General features: G+C 44.5%; 1 protein-coding gene across 1 annotated transcript in view; it reads left to right on the forward strand.

Annotated features, from left to right (window-relative positions):
- The window catches only part of LOC119969455 (protein diaphanous homolog 3), a 172319-nt gene that overhangs the window by 35731 nt on the left and 112646 nt on the right, over positions 1–23942 (forward strand). Inside the window, exons 3-6 of the mRNA XM_038803100.1 lie at positions 2057–2131; positions 4732–4905; positions 7504–7661; positions 15515–15691. Coding sequence (XP_038659028.1) covers positions 2057–2131; positions 4732–4905; positions 7504–7661; positions 15515–15691 — 584 coding nt within the window. The remainder of the gene's footprint in view (positions 1–2056; positions 2132–4731; positions 4906–7503; positions 7662–15514; positions 15692–23942) is intronic.

Consider the following 23942-nt stretch of genomic DNA (forward strand, 5'->3'; position numbering starts at 1 on the left):
ATGACTACAGCGATCCAGAGCAAGGGCAGCAAATACATTGGAACATCACCAGCTGGAAGTTTCTCTCCAAGCCACTCACCATCCTGACTTGGAAATATATTACCGTAGTTTCACTGTTGCTGGGTCAAAATCCTGGAACTCTCTACCTAACTGCACTGTTGGTGTAACTACACCACATGGGACTGTAGTAGTTCAAGAAAGTGGCTGAGCACCACCTCAACAAGGGCAATTAAGGATGGGAATTATATGTTGGCCTAGCTATCAATGCTCACATCCTGTGAATGAATTAAAAATTCAAGGAAGTGGGGTGACAGAGGGCAAGAAACTATAAGTCAATTAGTTTAACATCTGTCATTGGGAAAATGCTACACTCCATCATTATTAAAGAGGTAGTAGCAGGATATTTCAAAATTCTTAATGCAATCAGGCAGGTGAAAAATAAATCCTGTTTGACCAATTTGTTAGAGCTCTTTGAGGATGTAACAATCAACATGGATAAAGGGAAACCAGTGGATATAGTGTATTTAGATTTCCAAAAGGCATTCAATGAGAGATTATCACACAAGTTCATGGTGTTGGGGTAATATATTGGCATGGATAGAGGATTGGCTAACGAACAAAAAACAGAGTCTGGATAAATGGGTCATTTTCAGGTTGGCACACAGTAACTAGTGGAATGCCACAGGGATCAGTGCTGGGCCTCAAATATTTATGATCGCTATTAATGGCTTGGATGAAGGGCCAGACTGCTTTGCAGGCATATTTTTTGATGATATAAAGAAAGGTTGAAAAGTAAATTGTGTAGAGGACACAAAGAGTCTTCAAATGGATATAGTAAGCAGGTAACAATTGGCAGATAGAATATAATGTGGGAAAATATGAAATTGCCTACTTTGGCAAGAAGAATAAAAAAACAGAATATTATTTGGAGAGTGACTGCAAAATTCTGCTGGGCAGGGAGATATGCATTTCCTTCTACACAAATCACAAAATGTTGACATTCAATACAAGTAATTGGGACGACAAATGGGGCGGATTGTCCATCCTGCCGCACCTGATTTTTGGTGCGGCGCGCTCCCGCTGGCAGCGGGACCCTCCGGCCTGGCAGCTGGCCAATGGGGTTTCCCATTGTGGGCACCCCCACGCTGTCGGGAGGCCCACGGGTGTGAGTGCGCTTCCGACGAAGCAGAGAATCCCACCACCAGAGAATCCAGCCCCTAAAATTTATTGCAAGGAGGGTTGAATATGAAAGTGGAGAAGTCATGCTACACCTGTTGGCGCACTGTTGAGATCATACCTGGAGTACTGTGGACAGTTTAGGTCTCCTTACCTAAGGAACGATATACTTGAATTGAAAGCAGTTTAGAAAAAGTTCACTCAACTGATTCCTGAGATGAAGAAGTGGTTTTATGTGGAAAAGTTGAGCAGGTTGGGCCTATGCCGATTGGAGTTCAGAAGAATGGAAGGTGATCTTATTGGAACAAGAGATTCTGAGAGGCTTTACAGGGTACATCCTTCGAGTATGTTTCCGCTCATGGGGGGGGGGGGATCCAGAACTACGGGCCACAGTTTAACAATAAGGCGTAACCGATCTAAGATGAAGGTGCGGAGGAATTTCTTTGATCAGAGGGTTGTGAGTCTTGGGCATTCCCTTCTAAATGGAACATTAAATGCTGGGACCTTGGTTTTATTAGAAAGATTTTTGTTAAGAGTTAAAAGGGGTTCAGGCAGGAAATTGAGTTACATTTATAATGAAATCAGCCACAACCTTATGACAGGCTCAATGAGCCGAATAGCCTACTTCAGTTCCGATTTCTTATGATCTTATAAACAGCATCACTCTTTTCTTTAGCAATACTTAGTTTCTGTTATAAGCAACTATTTGTGGGCACCTATCTCTTTTCACTCTGTTGACACCATTGGCGGTCTGGAAACATACACCTTGGCTGCATGAATGAATGAAAGAAATGAAGATGATTGTAACTTGTGCATCAGGGTAATCTTTGTAACATCCCTAACCATATTTATTTGTGATTTCCATTTTCTTGTGTTTTAGATGCCTGAAAATATACAAATCAACTTTTCCGTCTATAAACTTAATCTATATAGAAGGCAGAAGAGAGTACTGATGGTAAGCTGAACAATGTTCTCCGTAATTAAATATCTTGCAGTTTAATATGCTTTGCTGAAGGGGGTATGCTGTTCAACAAAGCAATTTAAAATCCTTTTTATTGCATTGGTTAACACTAAGACGATGATGTAAATTACATTAACTGCATTATTGGATCACTTTCTCATGGGTATCATTGGTGATGATCATACTCTGTTCATCTGTCCTGTCTCCCTCTCTGGACAATAATAGACCATTGGGTAAGTTTTGACTTGTGTGTTTGGATAAGAAAAATCTTCTCGGATACCAAGACGGTCCATGCCCACATGCAGCAAGCTCTAAATATGTCAAACAGATTCACTACATCTTCAAGAACTGTGCATTTATCTTCAAGGTTGGAAGGGCAAGGAGAAACTTATTAACAGTTGTAAATAGTTCATCCTGCCAGTTAGTCTAACTCTAAACAATTAGCCCAGGCAGACTGCTTGGCATGTTTCACCTTGGGGTCCTGACTGGACATGTTTTAAATCCCACTTTTGGTATAATTTGTATATGTTCAGGAGCAAAACATGTGACACAATTGAGCTACTCATACTCATTAACTTACGAGATGAGAAACCTTGCAACTGAGCCAATTGGAACTGTTTAATGTGGAGATAAGCAAGTTCAGTTTTTCCGAGAGTCCATTTTCATCAAGTAATTCAACTTTAAGAAAAAAAGCAAACAAATGTTGGAATAGTTTTTGTACGATCAATGCTCAGAATGTAAAAGTGATGTCCCAAGCACTTTACAACCAGTGAAGTATTTTCAAAGTGTAGGCTCTGTTGTAAAGTAGAAAACATGGGCCAGGGTTTTTTGCACCCCATGCAACAGGTTTTCATGCAGCGGACTGCCCAAGGGATCTTCCGATCTCACCGGAGTCTGAGCTTTTGCATGGCATGCCCACCCCGCGGCTGGGGAAGATTTGACTTTGGCGAGGCCAGAAGACTCCGCTGGTTTGGGGGGGGGGGGGGGGGGGGGGGTCAGAAATATCCGCCCCCTGGTATCCAGTTCACACTCAGCAAGGTTCAACAAGCATCATAAATCAGACTCTCTTTTGACTAGTTAAAACGGAAAATGTTGAAAATACTCAGCAGTTCAGGCAGTATCTGCGGAGAAAGAAACCGAGTTATATGAGCAAATTTTTCCATAATTTGCCAGTGTCAGTCTCTAACTGAAAGCTGCCGCATATCTCTCCAGATACTCTGCTGGGTTTTCAGACCAGAATTTCAGCCACTCTGAGCAAATATATCTGGGCTTCGCAGGCATCCACCCGCCCCCTCCCCCACCACACCTCAGGGGACCCTGCTCCCCCAATGGGGGTCTTCAGAAGGCTTGCCCTTGACACTGCCCGCTCGCGCAGTTTAGCATTGGCAGTGCTGACCAGTGCCAGGGGTCAGTGCCCCTCTCCCTGGGAGTTATGCTTACCCTGGCGCCCCTGGTGGGATCCTAGTCACTGAATCCATGTTATAACGTCAGTGGGGCTTGAATTTTCACTGAGGGGGCATCATGTAGCAGGGTGACCGTTAATAATATTAAAAGGTAGTCAATTGTATTTAAATGATGTTCCCACCCACACTCATTATGTCACCAGCGATGGGCAGGACAAATTTGGAAATGAGATCTCGCCGGCGAAAATCTTTTCCCGACTCCCATGTGGGACTTTGCGTCCTCATTGCTGTATATACTCGCGACTGATGCTGGCACAAAATTGCCCCCAATGTTTCAGATTGTTGAATTTTTATTGAGATATATAAATGCGGTTGCACCCTGCAATATAAACTATTTCAAAGCTTCTACAGTATAAAGTGATCTGTGCTCTTATAGTGCTTTCCATGACCTTGTGCTATCCCAAGGCACTTCAGAGTCGATGAAGTATACGTGAAATGTATTCATCAATGTAGGAAGTGCCAATTTGGGTACAGCAAAGTCTCAGAAGCACATGGCAATAAATGTCCATAGAAAATGGTTTTGGTGGTGTTTGTTTCAGGATGATGTTGATTTGGACACTGGAAGAACTTTGCTTCACTCATAATCAACCCCATCCTAAAGCATTCAGAATTGAACACTGACCAATCTTTCAACCAGCTCAATCCAAACCATATCACATTGTGTCATCAAAGCGACAAATGCACTCTATTATCAGCCTCTCACTACTTAAAAATGTAATGATGTGGAGATACCGGCGTTGGACTGGGGTGAGCACCGTAACAAGTCTTACAACACCAGGTTAAAGTCCAACAGGTTTGTTTCAAACACTAGCTTTCGGAGCACTGCTCCCTCCTCACCTGAGGAAGGAGCAGTGCTCCGAAAGCTAGTGTTTGAAACAAACCTATTGGACTTTAACCTGGTGTTGTAAGACTTGTTAAAATTTTAAGCACTACTTATTTGTAAATCAGGAAGAATTTCCTGAAGAAAATTGGCCTTGCATGATTAACCTAGAATTTCATTTCTCCTATGTCCAGAACCAATTCCTTTGCAAAATGCTTTCCTTCTCCAGTGTCCTTCAAATATTGACCATTACTATGGTTGCCGTTGATTTGTATTTACTGATGTTCCTTAAATGCGTATTTCTTTTCCAGATTGATTATAATTTAAGGCTCTTGTATAACATTGAAAAAGGTATAATTAAGAAACAGTTTTCGTTTAAATCTATCAAATCGTGTGAGCATGTCGAAGGACAGAAGATCAGCATTTCCTTTTTAGAACACCATGATTATGAACTTGAAGCTACGTCGGCTGAAGATAGAATGAAGGTAAAAGCCAAATACTTCTGCATTCTTCAAATACCTGCATCAACTCATACTTTAAAATCTTTGCTGCGTGACTGATGTAGGGAGTGATATTTTAGACCATTTTCTTTCCTGGTTTTGCTCAACAGGGAAAGTGCAAATGGAAATGTCAGTTTAGTATATATTTTTTTATAATGACCTCTCTTTGCAATTTTATTCCTCCTTCCTTTGATGAAACTCCAGGCTCCATTTTAGGGTTTTGTTTGACCAGTGCCTGCTGCCTTCTGACACTTCACTTTTGAGCCTACAGTACAGAGTGTGCTAATAGGCAATTTGACCATTGGGGAGATAAGTTAAGGGAGAAGTATCAAAGCTGAGTCTAATTATCTGCACACTAATTTGCCCCCTTTTCCTTAAGAATAGCAAACCCTGGTTGTTTTTTTCCACACTCCCACTGGGGCAATGAACCCAATGATCAGACGTACTTTGCACCGTTGCCAAGATCGCATACTTCAGCATAAGCTGGAGATCCAAATTAACTTTTTTAAGCTGAGCCTCGGCAAACCATGTGTTACATTAGACCATAAGCCCATAAGACACGGGAGCAAAATTAGGCCACTCAGCCCATCCCGTCAGCTCCGCCATTCAATCATGGCTGTTATTTTTCTCATCCCCATTCTCCTGCCTTCTCCCCATAACCGCTGATCCCCTTATTGATCAAAAACCTATCTATCCTCTGACTTAAAGACACTCGGTGATTTGGCCTCCACAGCCTTCTGCGGAAAAGAGTTCCACAGATTCGCTGGATAAATTCCTCCTCATCTCTTCCTTAAAGGATCGGCCCTTTAGTCTGAGATTGTGCTCTCTGTTTCTAGTTTTTCCCCACAAATGGAAACATCCTCTGCACGTCCACTCTATCCAGGTCTCGCAGTATCTTGTAAGTTTCAATAAGATCTCCCCTCAACCTTCTAAACTCCAATTAGTACAGACCCAGAGTCCTCAACCGTTCCTCAGATGACCAGCTCTTCATTCCAGGGATCATTCCAAGGCCAGCACATCCTTCCTTAGATACAGGGCACAAAACTGCTCACAATACTCCAAATGGGGTCTGATCAGATTCTTATATAGCCTCAGAAGCACATCCCTGGTCTTGTATTCTAGCCCTCTCGACATGAATACTAATATTTGTATGTGTTTTTTAAAGAAAACCGACAAAGGAAACGATTGGGCAATGGCTCCAGCTCTGAGAAACACCCCACTATTCAATGGCACTGTGCTGTTTTTTTTGGCCGCTGGGAGTTTCTCTCCGCCAAGGTCACACTTTAGTTGATTTCGTGCTGGTGAGCTGATCTCACCAGCAGGAGCAGCTGTTCACAGTCAGGGTGGCATTTTGATTGGCAGCACCAAATTTCCCCACCCTCCCTCCAATTAGCAAGGCCCAGATTGGCCCAAACCATGGCAATGTCAACCTGGTACCTGGGCACCTCAGCAATGCCAGCCTGGCACTTTGACAGTGCCCCTGGAAACCTGGCAGTACCACCTGGAAGTGCCATTAGGCTCATTTAAATATGCTGATCTCGCTGTGATCCAGATTGCGCTGGGTGGAGCATGTCGGGTGATTTGTGATTCATGATCTCGCATGATTAATCTGTTGCGTCCGACACGTATCCGAGTGCAACGGCGTCACTGGACCATGCCCAAAAGCGATACACTGGTTCAATTGCTTTATTTCCTATTGTTTGAATCACTCTTTTCAATGAATGGCCTGACACCAGGAAGTTCCGAGGAACAAAGGGACCTTGGCGTGTTTGTCCATAAATCTCTGAAGGGAGAAGGGCGGGTAATAGGGTGGTGAAAAAGGTATATGGGACGGAACATTTAAGTTGTGAAAAGAGGTTGGATAGGCTTGGGTTATTGAGCAGTGAAGACTGAGGGGCGATCTGATCGAGGTGTACAAGAGTATGAGGGGTGTGGGCAGGGTGGATAGGGAGCAGCTGTTCCCCTTCAGTTGAAGGATCAATTATGGGGGATACAAGTTCAAGTTGAGGGGCAGGAGGTCTGTGGGGGGATTTGACAAAAAACGTTTTTACCCAGAGGGTCGTGACAGTCTGCACTGCCTGGGAGGGTGGTCGAGATAGGTTTCCTCACATCCTTTAAAAAGTACCTGGATGAGCACTTGGCACATCATGATATTCAAGGCTGTGGGTCAAGTGCTGGCAATGGGTTTAGATGGGCAGTTCAGGTGTTTTTCATGCATTGGCGCAGACTCGATGGGCCGAAGGGCCTACTCTGCACTGTATTATTCTTTGATTTTGCGAACGTTATCTGACATTTAAAATACTTTTTTGAAAGCCTTGGGCGGTATTCTGCGGTTCCCCAGCCACATGTTTCTTGGCCACGCGCTGTCTGCTGGTGGCAGAATTCTCTCTTCTCACTGCTTGTCAATGGGATTTCCCATTGAAGCCACTCGAAGCCGCCAGGAAATCTGCGGATGGGCGATGCACTGTTGGCGGGAAAAGAGAATCCCAATGGCGGGATAATTCCAGTCCTAGTCTTTGTTCCAGTGGCCTGGATGTGTTGAATACAATGACTTAATTCACATTTTGTCAAATTTGATTACAGATCATTAAACTTTTGAACCAGATCATTAAAAATAACATTTATGAAACCCATCAGACACATGGGAGTAACAGTTACACCCCACAGCCAGAGACTGGGGTCATAAAAGAGGGGCAATTAGAACTGCAGAAAGGAGGCCTTGCATCAGTAAAATGGAACAGGTACAAACCAATCATTTTTGATCAATTCTGTTCTCAAAAACAAAATGCTTTCCTGATTACTTCCAGGGAAATTTGTCTTGTTCTATGAATAACAGTGAAAATAATTTGCTATGACATGCAGCGCTGTGCAAGAATAACAGAATAAGAGGATTAGACCGTATGTCATTTTGGGCCTGCTCTCTATTCACAAAGATGATGATTTATCTTAAGGAAATGGCCCCAGAAATAGTGGATGCATAAGGTGGTCATCCTCCAAGATTCTATTAACTCTGGAACAGTTTCTGTGAATTGGAAGGTAGCTAATGTAACCCCATTATTTAAAAAGGAAGGTAGAGAGGAAACAAGCAACTATATACCAGTCAGCCTGATGTCAGTAGTTGGGAAAGTGTTAAATAGTCTATTATAAAAGATTCAGTAGCAGAGCACTTGGAAAACAGTGGCAAGATTGGATACAGCCAGCGTGGATGAATGAAATGAAAATTGTGCATGGCAACATTACTGGAATTCTTCAAGGATGTAACTGAAAAATGAAAATCGCTTATTGTCACGAGCAGGCTTCAATGAAGTTACTGTGAAAAGCCCCTAGTCACCACATTCCGGTGCCTGTTCGGGGAGGTTGGTATGGGAATTGAACCGTGCTGCTGGCCTGCCTTGGTCTGCTTTAAAAGCCAGCGATTTAGCCCAGTGGTAGAGGTGTTCAGAAGGAGAAGGTTGATGCTGTTTATTTGGATTTTCAGAAGGCCATCTCAGAGGCAGCCATGTGCCAGAGCCACCTGGACATCGCAGCGGCGCTCCTGAGCGTGGCCTAGTCTCAGCAGGCCATGGCTGGGAACGTCGCCAGTATTAGCCAGGCAGTGGCCTTGTGATGCAGACACAGAGGGAGGTGGCCCACACCCAGAGGGAGATGGCGCAGTCACTGGCTGATGTGACACAGACACAGAAGGTGATGGCACAGTCGCAACTGTCATGATATGCAACCAATGAACACTCTGAATAGGACACAACCAATGGGTAGTCAGGACACTGAGGTGGCATCACCACAAGGGGCCATGACAGAAACACTATAAAAGGGATGAGGCACTCACACCCTGCCTCTTTCCACAGACAGACATCCAGAGAGTTAGGGTTGATTAGCAGCATCACACCCCAGCACGTGGCTTAGAGCAAGCTGGTACAGTTAGACTGAGTTACTACTGTTAGATTAGCAGAGAGTCAAACTCATTTGAGAACTGTGGTAATAGTTCAATAAACACGTTGAACTCATTTCAGAGTCTGGAGCATCCTTTAGTTAAGACTGCATCAAGTAGCAGCTTGTGTTATCCGAAGCAGCATAACACAACTGCAACGTGATGTGGCGCAGTCCCAGACGGAGATGGCCCACTCCCTGAGCTCCATGGCCACAAGCATACGGACCCTGATCGAAATGCCAGTTGGCCTCCAGGACTGGCAGTGCCAGGTGGGGGGAAGTGGGTGTAACAAAAACAGGAACGACAGAAACAACAGCAATGAAACAACGACTTGTACGCAATGGTACTACTCGGCACATGAAGGACAATGCCACAGCACACTGCAAAACGATGACAAGACTACAAACGTGTCATGGGATGACAACGAATCGCACAAACTCACGTCTGCTCCAGAACGAGCAAGCACACCAGCATCCAAGGCGGATGAGACAATAAATCAACACCACAAGCACAGAAAAAAGGCCATGCCAGGCAACATCAGTGAGGTGACCATGCAAACACCTCGGGATGATGCATTGGGTACTTAAAATAACAAGGAACACCAACAACATTCACAGCGGACTTGCAATATCAATATCACCACGTCATCAACAACAAAAAAAAAGAAAAAAAGCTCTGAACAAATTCATCAAGTTTGGACTCATAAATGTTTTTATTAAGATTGGACATATAACTACATTGGCTTTATAAAATATGCAATAGCACCATCACCTGTATAGATACGCATATCATAAGTAACTGTTTTCAATAATTTTTCTTTAATGATGTACAGAAACTATGTAAAGAGAAAAAGGGGGATGTGGTGATCGTAGATTGACTAGATACAGAACAACAGAGCAAACACGAGCGGGAGAGCTACAGATACAGCGGGACAGGATGTACAATTTTCTTTAACGATGTACAGAAAATATGTTAAGAGAAAAAGGGGGATGTGGTGATCACAAGTAAACTAGATGCAACACAACTGAGCAAACACTAGAGGGGGCACGGGAGAGCCATATAAATAGACGGGGACAGGAAGTGAGCACACACTTCACTAAGGGCAGAACTTGGAGCAACACAGATACACAACACACACGCCAGCTAGGAACACTGAAGGTAACTTTAGGAAACAGCTCTGAAGAGAGAACGAACTCACAATAAAGCATCTTCTCCACATTTGAGACTACGAGCTTTATTAAGACACGAGTAACAACACAGTGGGTGATGGGGGGGGGGAAGTGGGTGATGGCGGTGGGGAGGGGGGGGGAGGGAGGAGGAGGAGAGGAGGCCTCACGAGATAGCTTCACTCATCCCCCTCCCATGGAGTATCCCGGGGTCATCGGGCACCCCGAGGGAGGAGAAGGTGATATACCTATGCGGTGACTCCCGCAGGGGAGGTGTCGGAACACCGCAGGATTCGGAGTCCCCCCCTCCCCACATCCCCCTGTCCCTGGCACATCTGGTGGGCAACAGGAAGAGCAGGGTGGCACCACACCACCTGAGCAGCAGCCGGGCCCATCCAGTCCGGTCGCCCCGGAAGACGCCTGCCAAAGAGGACCCACTCCACAGGGCGGGAATCACAGCAGGCCTCCTATACTCCTGATGTGCCATCTGGGGATCCATCGCGACACAGCATTGGGGCACGCAAGTCCAGAAAAGTAGACCTCATTTAAGCTTGTTTGGGTGCAGGGCACGGTTTAGTCACAGGGGTTAGGGCATGTACCTGTATATATATTTTCACATCAAACACCTTTACACAATGTTACAACGTCGGTGCTCTGTCAGAAGAGTGTGAGGGGTGGGCTGGGCTGGGTTGGCCGCAGAGGAGGCAAGGGGGAACAGGCGAATATTGGGGGTGGACTTGGCTTGGGAAATGCGGTTCAGCCAGCGCTCACCACTCCGGTGCCCCCCACCCCCCAGTGTCCCCACCCCAGGGAATCGATGGGCCGTGTGATGGATTGGCCAGCTTACATGCAGGATAATCCAGGTGGAAGATGAAAAAGGCTATCGTGTGCAGGAGTCAGATGTTGTCAAACGATGATGCTCATCGCACCTCAGTGGAGAGGTTTCCTCTGGTTTCCATCGACTTCAGTTTTGTTTGGGCTCCTTGATGCCACACTTAGTCAAATGCTGCTTTGATGTCAATTGCTGAATCTTTTAAGTTCCTATGAAAGGGTAAAACATAAGTTGACTGTCTCAACTGCCATTCTAATGTGCAAAAGAATAGAATTCATCTGTTCTATTTGTTCTAGAAAATCATTTAACATTAACACACTGCCCTCAGTAATAAAATGAATTTTACTGCGTGTGAGCTATTCTAAAGTGTGATTAATAACATTCCGTGTGGTTGCCCATGATCAGTTTAACAGTTTCAAATGATGCTAAATGAAACCTTTCCAGTTGTAAAGTGAACACTTGCTCATTGTATTTAATATTGAGCAGTCCTGAATTCATTAAATAAAATTGGGGCAGATTCTAAATTAGCCAATGGCAGTCACCATGGTGAAGATCATGGCAACCTGTCTGAAAGACATAAAGGAATAGATCCTCTGTATTGGGTTATCCTTCATCAGTAATCTCACTTCGTTGAGGTTTAGATTTTGGATTAACACGAATGAAGACAGTACAATACTGTTGATAGAATCATACAATTTACAGTGCAGAAGGAGGCTATTTGGCCCATCGAGTGCACACCGGCCCCGGAAAGAACACTTCCACCCTATCCCCACAACCCACCTATATTTTGGACACAACGGGGCAATTTAGCATGGCCAATCCACCTAACCCACACATCTTTGGACTGTGGGAAGAAACCGGAGCACCCGGAGGAAACCCAAGCAGACACGGAGAACGTACGGACTCCGCACAGGTAGTGATCCAAGCTGGGAATTGAACCCTGGACCCTGGCGTTGTGAAGCAACAGTGCTAACCAATGTGCTACCAGGCCGCCCAGTGAAGGGGGAGTGTGAGCATTTTAACTTTAAATAGACTGCTTTCACAGCATTTAAGGTGGAAAATTCCACCCATATTTACGAACCTCTCTTGGTGATTATAAAGAAAAATATTTTAAACATTTGTAAAAATTACTGCCTCAACAGTTTACATACATATATCTAGTTCATATTATTTCACAGCTTTTGTGGGTGGTCACATTGATGCCTTAGTGGCATGTGTTGGGAGCAACATATCTTTTAAGGTTTTGAGCAAGTTGGCCTGGGTTGATGCGTTCAGTTGAGCTCAGCATAAGAGCTCCGGCCTCACAGGATTGCCGCAAGAAAATATCCCCAGACAAATAACATGTCAATGCCTCCTTCGCTTTCATCTACAGATGCACTGTAGAAACTCGCCAATGTTCCTTAGGCAGCACCTTCCAAATCCACGACCATTATTATCTAGAAGGACAAGAGCAGCAGTTACATGGCAACCCCACCACCTGGAGGTTCCCCTCCAAATCACTCACCGTCCTGACTTGGAAATATATCGGCATTCCTTCACTGTCGCTGGGCAACATCCTGGAACTCCCTCCCTCACAGCACAGTAGGTGTAACTATACCTCAGACTGCAGCAGTTCAAGAAGGCAGCTCACCACCACCTTCTGAAAGCAACTAGCGATGGGCATTAAATGCTGGCCTAACCAGCGACGTCCACATCCCATAAATTAATTTTTTTTAAAACCTGGGCCCAACAAAAAAACACATGCTTTCTATAATATATCCTCAGATATAACAGATAAAAAACCTGTGGTGAATGGAAAATAATGATTATTTTCCCTCACGGTTAGGAGAGAGAGATTGGGGCTGTTGCAGGGTATTGTACTCAACTCCGGTCATGGGGAAACAATCATTCATTGTGAGTTCTTGGGGCACCAGCTTATTTGGCCCAGAGTCAGATTTGTTGTTCAGTTAAGGAGGCAAGATCTTGAAATTGGAGAGCCAGTTAGTGGTCATACTGCTTGAAAGGAACAGACAACTGAAATTGATGCTAGGTGACAGCTGAATAGATGCTAGGTGAGAGAGAGGGTACCTCCAAATGGAGTTGTTCTATTGGTTTAGATCGCAAAATAATGGATCTTGCAGCCAGGCCATCATTTGTATATGTTGGGTGTGGAGCGGGAGGGGGGCATTGTACATAGCGACCTGTAGCTGCTCCTGAATCCAGGCTGGTAAATGGGTTCTGTATGGGAGGCTGCCTCCAGGCCTCTAATTAGGCCCCAGCCACCTCTGGAAAGTTGGAGGATGACTGGAAAATACTAGTCAGCCTCCTTTTAACTGACCTCAATTTGCTCTTATTGAGCTGTGTCGGTTGCCCACTGCATGGTAACCCATGCTTCGTCCTGCCTCTACAATAACCCAACCCGTATGCAGGGTGAAATTGGGGAATAGTTATGCCGATGGCGGGCCTATTTTTAGCCCCTGACCACCTATTTTTTCAGACTCGGGAAGGGGTTCAAAAGCCAGCCCATAGATTCTGATATTGTGTAACCGTTAGAATTAACCCTTAGAGGAGATCAAAATGCTTACTTTTGTTCACTTGCCTAAACTTGGTATGTATCAATAAAGAAGATTGTGGTTTGATCTGAATGAGGTGGCTAAAAGGAGAAAAAAGATTTGATGGACTAGATACAGATAAAGATTGAGGGATAATCTTAAAATTAGAGCGAGAAATATTTTGTCTCTCAAAGGATTGTAGCAACCTGGAATTCTTGCCTCCAGAAGTCGTTTGATGCTTGGATAAGCGGAGCTTGCTTTCATGATTATAGTTGAAATATATATCTTTGTTAAATATACCTATTCCAACTAAGGCAGTTAAATGGAGCTGTGGTACCGTTCAGTCATGATCAAATTGAATAGTGGAACAGAACTGGGGTGGAGCACCTTCCTCCTAATCCTATGTTCTTACCTTATTGCATGGGCAGCAAGGTAGCACAAGTGGCTAGCACTGTGGCTTCACAGCACCAGGGTCCCAGGTTCGATTCCCCGCTGGGCCACTGCCTGTGTGGAGTCTGTACGTGGAGTCAAGTTCTGAAAAGGTGAGCCAGAGAAAGACGTTTACAATTTTCACCAGCCAGAAAGACCTTTTGTATCTGACAGTGAAAACTCAGTTTGAGTTCATTACCTTCAATTTACAACCTAAAGGACAATTATAGATGTATACTGAAAGTTATCCATCTAGAAAGTTGTTCAAGTTTCCATCATCCAAATTTCTATTAATCTTTAGTTTGGTGTTCAGCGGGGAGAAAAACGTTCAGTAAATCAACGTATTATGGAAAAACTAAGTAGAAATACATATGGATACTTTCACTTTTCAGTCGTCACTGGCATTTTCCAAGGGCAGGATTCTTTGTTCCCCCAGCCACTTGTTTCTAGGCTGCACGCTATTTGGTGGTGGTGGGATTCTCAACTCCTGCCCCTTGTCAATAGGATTTCCTATTGATGTCAGGAAACCCCTGGGCGGGGCTGTGCTGCCGGCGGTAAAAGAGAATCCCAATGGCCGGAGAATTCCCGCCCTCTGTTGCAGTGTGGCATAATATAAAATAAAAAGATTGCAGAGCTATGGGGAAGGAGTAGAGAAGTGGGACAAATTTGACAGCACTTTCAGATCTCCAGCAAGATAGACTGATTGAAAATCTTTTGTACCATTGATGCACTATCAATTACGACGAGACGAGAGTAGGATGTAATTGAGGCTTTATTACACAGAGATGTGTGGCCTCCTACAGCAGCTGACGAAATGGCTGCTGTACGGAGAGCACACATATTTATACTCCGCATACTGGGCGGAGCCAGCAGAGGGATCTATCCCCGTACCTGTAGTAAGGGGCCTTACCGTAAAATAAATATATATATATGTATGTGTGTGTGTGTGTGTATATAAGGTGTTCTGGTGTACCTGTCAGAGCATTCAGAGAATTTTTCCAAACTTGTGCTTTTAAGATCCACCTGAACAGTTGGGCAGGGGCGTAGTTAGCAATTTGAAGTTTTTGAACACCAGCTGCTCTAGTTCAGCACTGCCTGGGAAGCCAAGCATCCATGGCCCACTGTCCCTGGGATTCAAACCTGGGTGACAACCTATATATTGCTATGCATACCTTGTCCATCTTTGGAATCAGCAGAGGAAAGCAAAATGGTGTCAGCTGGATGAGACAAAATGGAGGCCTATGACTCTCCAATTCATTTCCTCACTGCTGCTTAGATATGTTGAAACATTTGATGAGTCCATAAGTTTCTGTACATCAAATGAAACTTCCTTTACCTGTGTTCTATTGTTGCCATCCAATCAGCCAAAAAAGGCTCGATATTGTTTGTGCTGTGTTGCAGTATTTGGCTTGCATCACACCAGTTCTCTAAAACACTTACTGTCTATTAATTCAAAATGGTTTAATTACAATTATCTAATAATTCAAATTAAGCACTAAATTCCAATTTTCTGTTGTTAGTTACACTGCTTAATTAAAACTGTAGAAATTGAAACTTGTAGTGCAGAAAAGCACTTTGAATTGTCAATTGTATAGTGTATAAAATAGTGGTTAAGATTTTGGCGCCAATATACCAAACAGAATCTTTTGTGCTTTTTTAAAGGAGAAAATGCTCTTCATTTTGTGCATCTTTTTGTACCTTGTTTCAGATACTGTGTGGAGTTGCGTAAAGGAGAGCTATCCTTTCAGCGCCTCAATCTTGGTGACCTGAGTGAGCAGTTGGGCTTGACTCCAAATGTGATTTACTTGTCAGATGGTAACGCAAGTGTACACAAGGAGGTGGGAAACGGGTCCTTCACTGTGATCACAAAGAAAAACTGCTACTTGTAAGTGACTTTCATTTAGTGTGTACCACATGAATAAACTATATTGATAAAGTCAGCTGCAGTCATTTTCTGCTCCAAGCTCTCCAGAGTAACATTTCACTCTTAGCAATGTTCGATCCGACTGAAGGAGGCATTAGAGAATTTAAAATACATTCTACAGAATAGATTTTTAAATTGGATACCTTGGGCCTGATGGGACCGGTGAGGAAACCAAATGCTGCATGATGTCATCAGACTTATCCGCTATCGATCATGTTTTATTTTCATATTAGTTAAGTCCCTGACCTGTGCGTTCTGTTGCTATGTATTGGGGTTTCTGCATGGATAGAACCATATCCACTGCTGAGATGGTAATCTGTCTGGAAGTTAGGACTTGTGTTCTTAAGATACTATCAATATTTTCAGAGTGCTCCCATGCAGAAATGTTCAATAACTGCAGTGGGTATTTTAGTACCCATCATTTAGGGTAGCACGGTGTCGCAGTGGCTAGCACTACTGTCTCACGGTGCTGAGGACCCTGGTTAGATCCCAGCTCCGGGTCACTATCTGTGTGGATTTTACATATTCTTCCCAAGTCTCACCCCCCATAACCCAAAAAATGTGCAGGTAGGTGGACTGGCCACACTAAATTGCCCCTTAAATTTAAAGTGCCCAATTCTTTCTTTTCCAATTCTATTCAAAAATAATAATACCCATCATTTCAATGAGATTCCTGACAAGACAATATTTTTGTTCACGAGAAATCTAATCTATTTATTAAAGTTTAATGCACATTTTCTAATATTTTATAAGCTGTAACCACCATGTGGTGCCCATTCTTGAAGGTATAGATTAACTGGTGCACCTCCTCCATTTAAACTTCACTGTGAAGGTTCAGTTTGAATTGATGAAACATGCAAAGCACGCAAACTTTCATTTTGTTTCAATGACGGTGGCCTGGATTCTCTGCTGCCCACCACTGGTGCGGGAATTCCCGATGCAGTGGAGAATCCATCGTCGGCCAAAAAATGGGATCGCTGCCTGTTCCGATGCTCTGGTCCCCCACAGATGGTGGTATCGAGGTTCGCATCTGCACCAGTAGAAGACCATCTGCATCCTATTAACGGACTGGGCACCAGATTCTCCAAGCCTGCGTGAATCTCCGGTCCTCTGGGTCGAGAATCATGTGGACGGGAATTGGTGCAGGTATTTCCCAGCATGGCCTTGATGCGGTTGACCTCACGGTGGGCCAAAGGGAGTTGCCCCAAAGTCCATAGGAATGCCACCCTCCCCTCCCCCCCCCCCCCCCCTCCACTCCCTCCCCACAATGCAAACCCTGACTACCCCATCCCCCACCAGGATCCCACCCCTCCATTGACAACCTCCCCGGAAGAGAGATACCCCACCAGCACCTCCCCTTCACTGGTGACCCCCCCTCATAAGAGAGACCTCTCTAGAAGCTCCCCATTATGGGATATACCCCCATCAGAGATTCCCCCATAAGAGAGACCCCCCCCCCCCCATAGTTGAGACTCCCACCAGAAACCCTCCATTACAGAGACCCCTATCTGGGAGGCTGTATTAAATAAACCACTGACTGGAAGCCCCCCCAAATACAGAGACCCCTATCTGAAAGCTGTGAGTAACCAGACAGAGCCAGTGAAAAAACTTGCTACTTTAAAACTCAGCTATGCAATACACCTGTAAATTCCTCGAAAGCGAAAACTACATTAACTGGGTTGAAACCCCTCAGATCTTTGATCTGTAAGCCTTTCATTCATATCTATGTGGAATTGATTTTATAGGCTGTGATTGACCACTTCTGCACACAGCCAGCTGTCTGCATTGTTTAATCTCATTTCTCTTCATTCTTGAGTTGATTTCCTGTAGTCAGCAGTAAAGTGTTTTCTGCAGTGAAAAAGAGGAAGTGAGGGCACTTAACTGTCTTTGAAATGGTCCAAGAGTTGTCAGTCATAGATCGATGTTTATAAACATTGCATTTAGTTTTGCAGTTGACTATCTGAAGTCCACTCAACTGTGAAGGGAAATGAGGTTACCAATCCAGACAGCAGGCTGTGTGTGGAAGTTCCAAGTGCGAGTGCGGATCAGTGGCGATTCATCTCCGGTGGGAGAACATAGGCTGGATTCTCCAATTTAGACACTATGTCCGGAGGATCCATGGGAAAAACTGGCACCGTCCCAACATCGATCCTCCAACCGGTGAGAGGCTAGCAGCAGCGCCACGTAGAACGCACAGCCTCCGTGATAAAAATGGCTGGAGAATTGCAAGGCACGACCTGCAGAGGTTGCACCATATAACATGGCACCGGCCATGTGTGGACCCGACCTGCCAGATAGTGCTCCCCTTGCCACCCCCCCACCAATCCCCCCAACCCTCAATGAAGCCTCTGAGGCCAGCAGCGCGGCTCCTGTCTGACTGTGGCGGCGCTGGACATAGTCCGCAGCCGCCATGCCAGGTTCCCGACCGGTGAGACCACACGTCAACTGTGCAGTCCGGAACTCGGCCAATTGGGGGCAGAGCATCAGGGGAGGGCCTTCAGATGACGTCCTTAGACCATCCCTACGCTGTACACCGCGATAATGCAGTTTTGGAATTGGCTGAGCATGCACAACTGCGTAAAACAAGCGCCGCACCTGATTCAGTCGTAAAATTGGATTCTCTGCCTGATTGGCGATTACAAAATCGGCGCCGGAAAATGAGGAATCATGCCCATAGTCTCCTAAATGGAGAATTCTGGCCAGTGTTTCAGTCTCCATACACTTTAAGCTCTGAAGAAGAGTCATATAGACTTGAACCTTTAATTCTGTTTCTGTTTTTAGAATGGAACCTGTAGATGTAGTGGGTGCGATTTAAGCATTAGTGTTGCACCCAGTGCAGATCTGGACGCGGGAAAGACCAAAATGAAGATTTGCATCGGATGCAAACTGGTTTGCAATTCATCCAGCCCACTCCCTATGGCGAGATCCAGATCTCACCTCAAAATGGCAAACATATCATTAACCCTCATTTGTATTCATTTCAATCTCATTAGTGAGATTAAAGTTGGATTCAGCAGACTCGCAGGAATTACCTGACTCCCCAGCAAGACATCATGTGGGCTTCGTTTTCTACTCTTTTTAAAAAAAAAAACAAAAAAAAACATTAACCTGCCGCGATAGCTTCTGAGGGGAAGTGAGGAGGTGACTCGCCATTTTCAGATTCCAGCATGCAGCTCAAGGGCGCCGGAGCTGTTGGCCGAGGGCTTGGAGGGAGTGGCGACTCCATAGGAGGGTTGGGCTTGATCAGGGGGCTGGCACGTTCTAGGTCAGGGGTTGCCCCTGGGCCGGGGTAGTGGGGTGAGGGGCTTTACGTCTGTGAGTCCTTCAGACCATCTTTAAACATTGTGGAGACCATAACAGTGGCAGTCAGAGCTGGTGTCATTCCCATCAAACACTTCCAGGACAGAGCCCTGCTGCAACTTATCGCCTGAAACTCAATATCACCCTTTTGACTGTGACCAGCCTCTAGCTTCACAGCTAAGGGCTGTGACATTATACAAATGTACAGCATGTGAAGAGTTAATGTTATGTTAAGACCACTAAAGGGAGCTAAGGAACAGTATTATAAATTGCACTGGCTCTTAAGCTAAGGGGCGGAGTTTAGACAGGAGCTAAAGATGATAAGATTTATATTGTATTGCAGAGTTAGTTAAGATATACTAGTTGTAATTATTAGACAGAGACAGTGTTAGTGAGTGTAGTTTAATTCTTGCATGTATGTTTGCTATTCAGAATAAGTGTTGAACTCAAAGTAGTGTTAATAAAATTAGTTTAGTTCTTCGATCACTACGCCTTCCACCCTGGAATTCCCTCACAAAAATCATCACAAGCTACCAGGGGTGGGCAGCTTTAAATTTTAAAGTACCAAGTTTCCACATGGTACCAAGAGTGTATTCCAGAAAAGCAAGCAGTAAGAAAGAAGAAAGAAAATGAATCAGTGCATCTCTGCACATCTAAAAATCTGTGAAGTACAAAGAAACTCCGAGACCAAAATGGATGCGGTGCAAAAGCCAGATAACTTTAAGATGTCCAGTAGACTAAGTTTAGATTGGAAAAACTTCAAGCAGCAGTTTTAAAGTCTTTCTCTCTGCCTCTGCACTTGAATAATCTCCTGACACTAGGAAAATAGCCCTCCTACTAAATCTGGCAGGTCTACAGGCATTTGAACTCTTTAATTCATTTTATTTCTCAGAAAATGAAGTTAAAAATTAGTATGAGAAAGTAATGGAAAAAATTGACTCTCATTGCAAAAAAAAGATCAATGAGGTGTATGAAAGATACATGTTTAAAAAAAGGGTGCAGCTAAAAGGGGAATCTTTTGACTCTTTTCTAACTGATTTGAGGCTCCGAGCACAATCCTGCCATTTTTCCTCAATTACTGAATCAATCCTGCATGGCCAAATTGTGTTTGGCATATTTAGAACTGTACAGCACAGAACAGGCCCTTCGGCCCTCGAGTTGTGCCGAGCAATGATCACCCTACTCAAGCCCACGTATACCTAATACCAGTAACCCAACAACCCCCATTAACCTTATTTTTTAGGACACTAAGGGCAATTTAGCCTGGCCAATCCACCTAACCCGCACATCTTTGGACTGTGGGAGGAAACCGGAGCACCCGGAGGAAACCCACGCACACACGGGGAGGATGTGCAGACTCCGCACAGACAGTGACCCTGCCGGGAATCAAACCTGGGACCCTGGAGCTGTGAAGCATTTATGCTAACCACCATGCTACCGTGCTGCCCCCTAAATTTGAAAAGCAAATTCAGGAACGATTACGAAGAAAACCAAACTTTACTTTCGAAGAAGCCATGAGCCAAGAGCAAGCCACCAATGAATATGCTGAATTCAGATCCCGTGAAAAAGGCGCAAACTTGAGCAACGTGGTCGGTGCCATTGCCTCTAGGGTGCAGTTTAAAACCAATTGCCCTGCAGCAGGTAATCTTTTTGCGCAGGCAACAAAAAAACCACGTAAGGGACATTCGATGTTCTGCGCAGGTACACGATAAAAAAGGACGTGAACTGGAAGTTGACCGATTTGCGCATGCACATGAGGTTTACGCATGTCACCAACGTGGTGACATGTACACGCTGTGGACACTCTCACTTAAAGCAACACTAGCCTGCATTTAGAAAAAGGTGTACAACATGTAACAAACTCAATTATTTTGCTACACATTGCAGATTTAACACAACAACAAACCAGAATCAATTTAAAAAGGCATTTCAACAGCATAAAAAAGTCAACACTATACAAAAAAACAAATAAGAAGATTTAAAATTCAAAGATTGATCTCACTATGCCTACTTCACTGGACAACTTCAGAATAGAGGCAATCACTAAAACAAATGGAAGTGATACTGCTGATTGGTTTATCAGGCAACTATCGGATAGAAATAAAGGTTGGATAGAAACATTGATCATAAATGGATCAGAGGTACAATTTAAATTGGACACGCGCTAATCTGATAACAGAATCGGATTTGTGCAAAGTAGTAACACGTCCAAAATATAAAAAGACACATTGTAGATTAACAAACTTCAATGGAAATGAAATTGCAACAAAAGGTTCACGTTATCTCATAGTTCAGAGTGCTGACATCAAAATTTCACTTGATTTTGAAATTGTGGATGACACAAAATCCTCACTTATTGGAGTAGATGCATGTATCCAGCTAAGCCTGATGCAGAGAATTCACATTGCCATCTCTTTCCCTGGTTTGAAAGATTTAGCACTTGACGGATACATTATCCAGAGCCACAACACATGAGGATATCAAAGTTGTTGACGTTGTACTCAATATTGAAGCACAAGCCAACTTCATCACAGCAATGTTACCCGTCATAGATGCTAAACTACAAATAATCAAGGCAGAAACTACGAGATACGACACTTCAGCAAGTGATGCAATATCTACGTACTGACTGGCCTAAAGGAAAATGTGCAACCCTTTGCAACATCAGAGAAGACCTGACAACAATAGACAACTATCTGTTGAAAGGGGACCGTATAGTAATTCCATCATGTTTTAGGCAAGACATTCTCGCACAAATCCACGAAGGACATCAAGGCATTAAGAAATGTAGAAGAAGAGCACGGCAATCAGTGTATTGGCTGGAAATTAACAAGGATATAGATAATACATTCAATAATTTTGGATATGTCAAATGCACCAACCAGCACAATGTAAGCAAACCTTGGTGCAAAGTCAACCATGGACAAAAGTCACCATGGACATATTATACTTTCAATGCTGTGATTATTTGACAATCAATGACACTTTTTTCAAATAAAGGGGATGTAACATTATATAAATGTACAGCATGTGAAGAGTTGATGTTATATTAAGACTAGCCACTAGAGGGAGCGAAGGAACAGTACTATAAATTGCACTGACTCTTAAGCTAAGGGGAGGAGAATAGACTGGAGCTGAAGAAGATAAGATGATAGTGTATTGCTGAGTTAGTTAAGATATAATAGTTATAATTAGTCGATAGAGATAGTGTTAGTGAGTGCAGTTTAATTCTTACATGTATGTTTGCCATTCAGAATGAATGTCGAACTTAAATGTAATAGTGTTAATAAAATTAGTTAAGCTCGTCAAAAGAGTTTTGTGTATCTTTGTGATCACTACGCCTTCCATCCTGTAAACCCCTCACAAAGATCACCACAAAGGGTATTTCAAATGAGGAATTAACCTTGTTACTTTACACTCCTCAACTCTCAAGTGCCTCCTCAAGGACACGTGCCACGTCGCAAAGGATGATTAATGCATTGCATGTCAAGCACACTTTGATGGCTGAACACTGTGTCTAAACTCTAGGAGTATTAGCACCATAGTGGCAGCTGCCAACAATCAAAAATTAGAGAGTAGGCCTTCAGTACTGGGATCCTCACTGGCTTCCTCCTCCCTGACAGTGCCCATAGAACCCGATGGGACTCAATGGGACAGAGGGGCAGCTGGAATGAGCTCCAGAGGCTTCCGAGTCATCACCAATCTTGGAGGCTCCTCATTGTCTGCACCATGGTGTCAATTCCCTCAGCGATGGTCCTCAGAGACTGGCCCATGTCCGGAGTGCCTTGGCAATGTCCACCTGCATCTGGGACATGTCCCTCATCGACTGGGACATGATGTCAAGCCCCTCAGAACTGTCACAGACTGAGCCTTGGGCCCCAACAGTCAAGGCGCAAATGTCATGCTCCACGTTTTCCACTGTGGTCGCCACCTTAGCAGTGTTGGCCTCGGTGCCACACATTCTCAACACGATTTATGTGCCCAACGCCTTTGGGACTCCTCCAATCGGCTTTGCAGTCGCTGGAATGTCACTGACATCCCCTTTTGAAAAATGAAAATCGCTTATTGTCACGAGTAGGCTTCAATGAAGTTACTGTGAAAAGCCCCTAGTCGCCTGTCCGGGGAGGCTGGTACGGGAATCGAACCGTGCTGCTGGCCTGCTTGGTCTGCTTTAAAAGCCAGCGATTTAGCGGAGTGAGCTGTGTCCTACATCTGCATGAGCTCTGTGAGAACCCTGTCCAGAGGCTTGGCATCTGTCTGGGACCCAGCTGAGTCCTGGGATCCAGCAGACCTCCGATTGCTGTCTTCTTTGAATGTTCCTGCCTCCATCTGATGTGCATCAACAACTTGTGGTTATCACCAGATTGTGCCTCAGAAGCCTGTCCACTAATGTCACCCACCGAGGTGTGTTTATTTGCACTGATGTAAAGTGCAGGTGATAGCTGTGATGCCTCAATGATCGAGCTCTCCTCTGAGCTTGTTTCTTGGGTGGAGGTGGGGAAAGACTGGATGGCCTGACCTCTTCAGATGGAGATCCTGCGAGACAATGGACATATGACCAGTGAGAGTGAAGGATCATTTTGTCTGACAAAGTATTCGCTTGAGACATATCATCCGGGTGAAGGTTCAGTGGATCCTCACCTCTGCGGCGCAGGCCAACCTCGCTGTCAGTGACTGTTCTCTCCACGGGCAACCTGACGATTTCCAGAGGCCGTTCCTCCTAGCGTTGAGGACTTAGATCTCACCCACTGCCGGCTCCCCCATCCCCATCTGGCCCTTTTCCACTTATTACGAGCTAGCTTTTCTTGTGGGGACAAATAGCAGGAATTGTGAGCTGCACGATTGATGGGTCAGGGGGTGTCAATAGCGGGTGGCATGTGTTGGCACCACACCTGGACATGAAGGGGTTGTG

Source organism: Scyliorhinus canicula, chromosome 7 (assembly GCF_902713615.1).
Source record: "Scyliorhinus canicula chromosome 7, sScyCan1.1, whole genome shotgun sequence".
Taxonomy (NCBI): domain Eukaryota; kingdom Metazoa; phylum Chordata; class Chondrichthyes; order Carcharhiniformes; family Scyliorhinidae; genus Scyliorhinus; species Scyliorhinus canicula.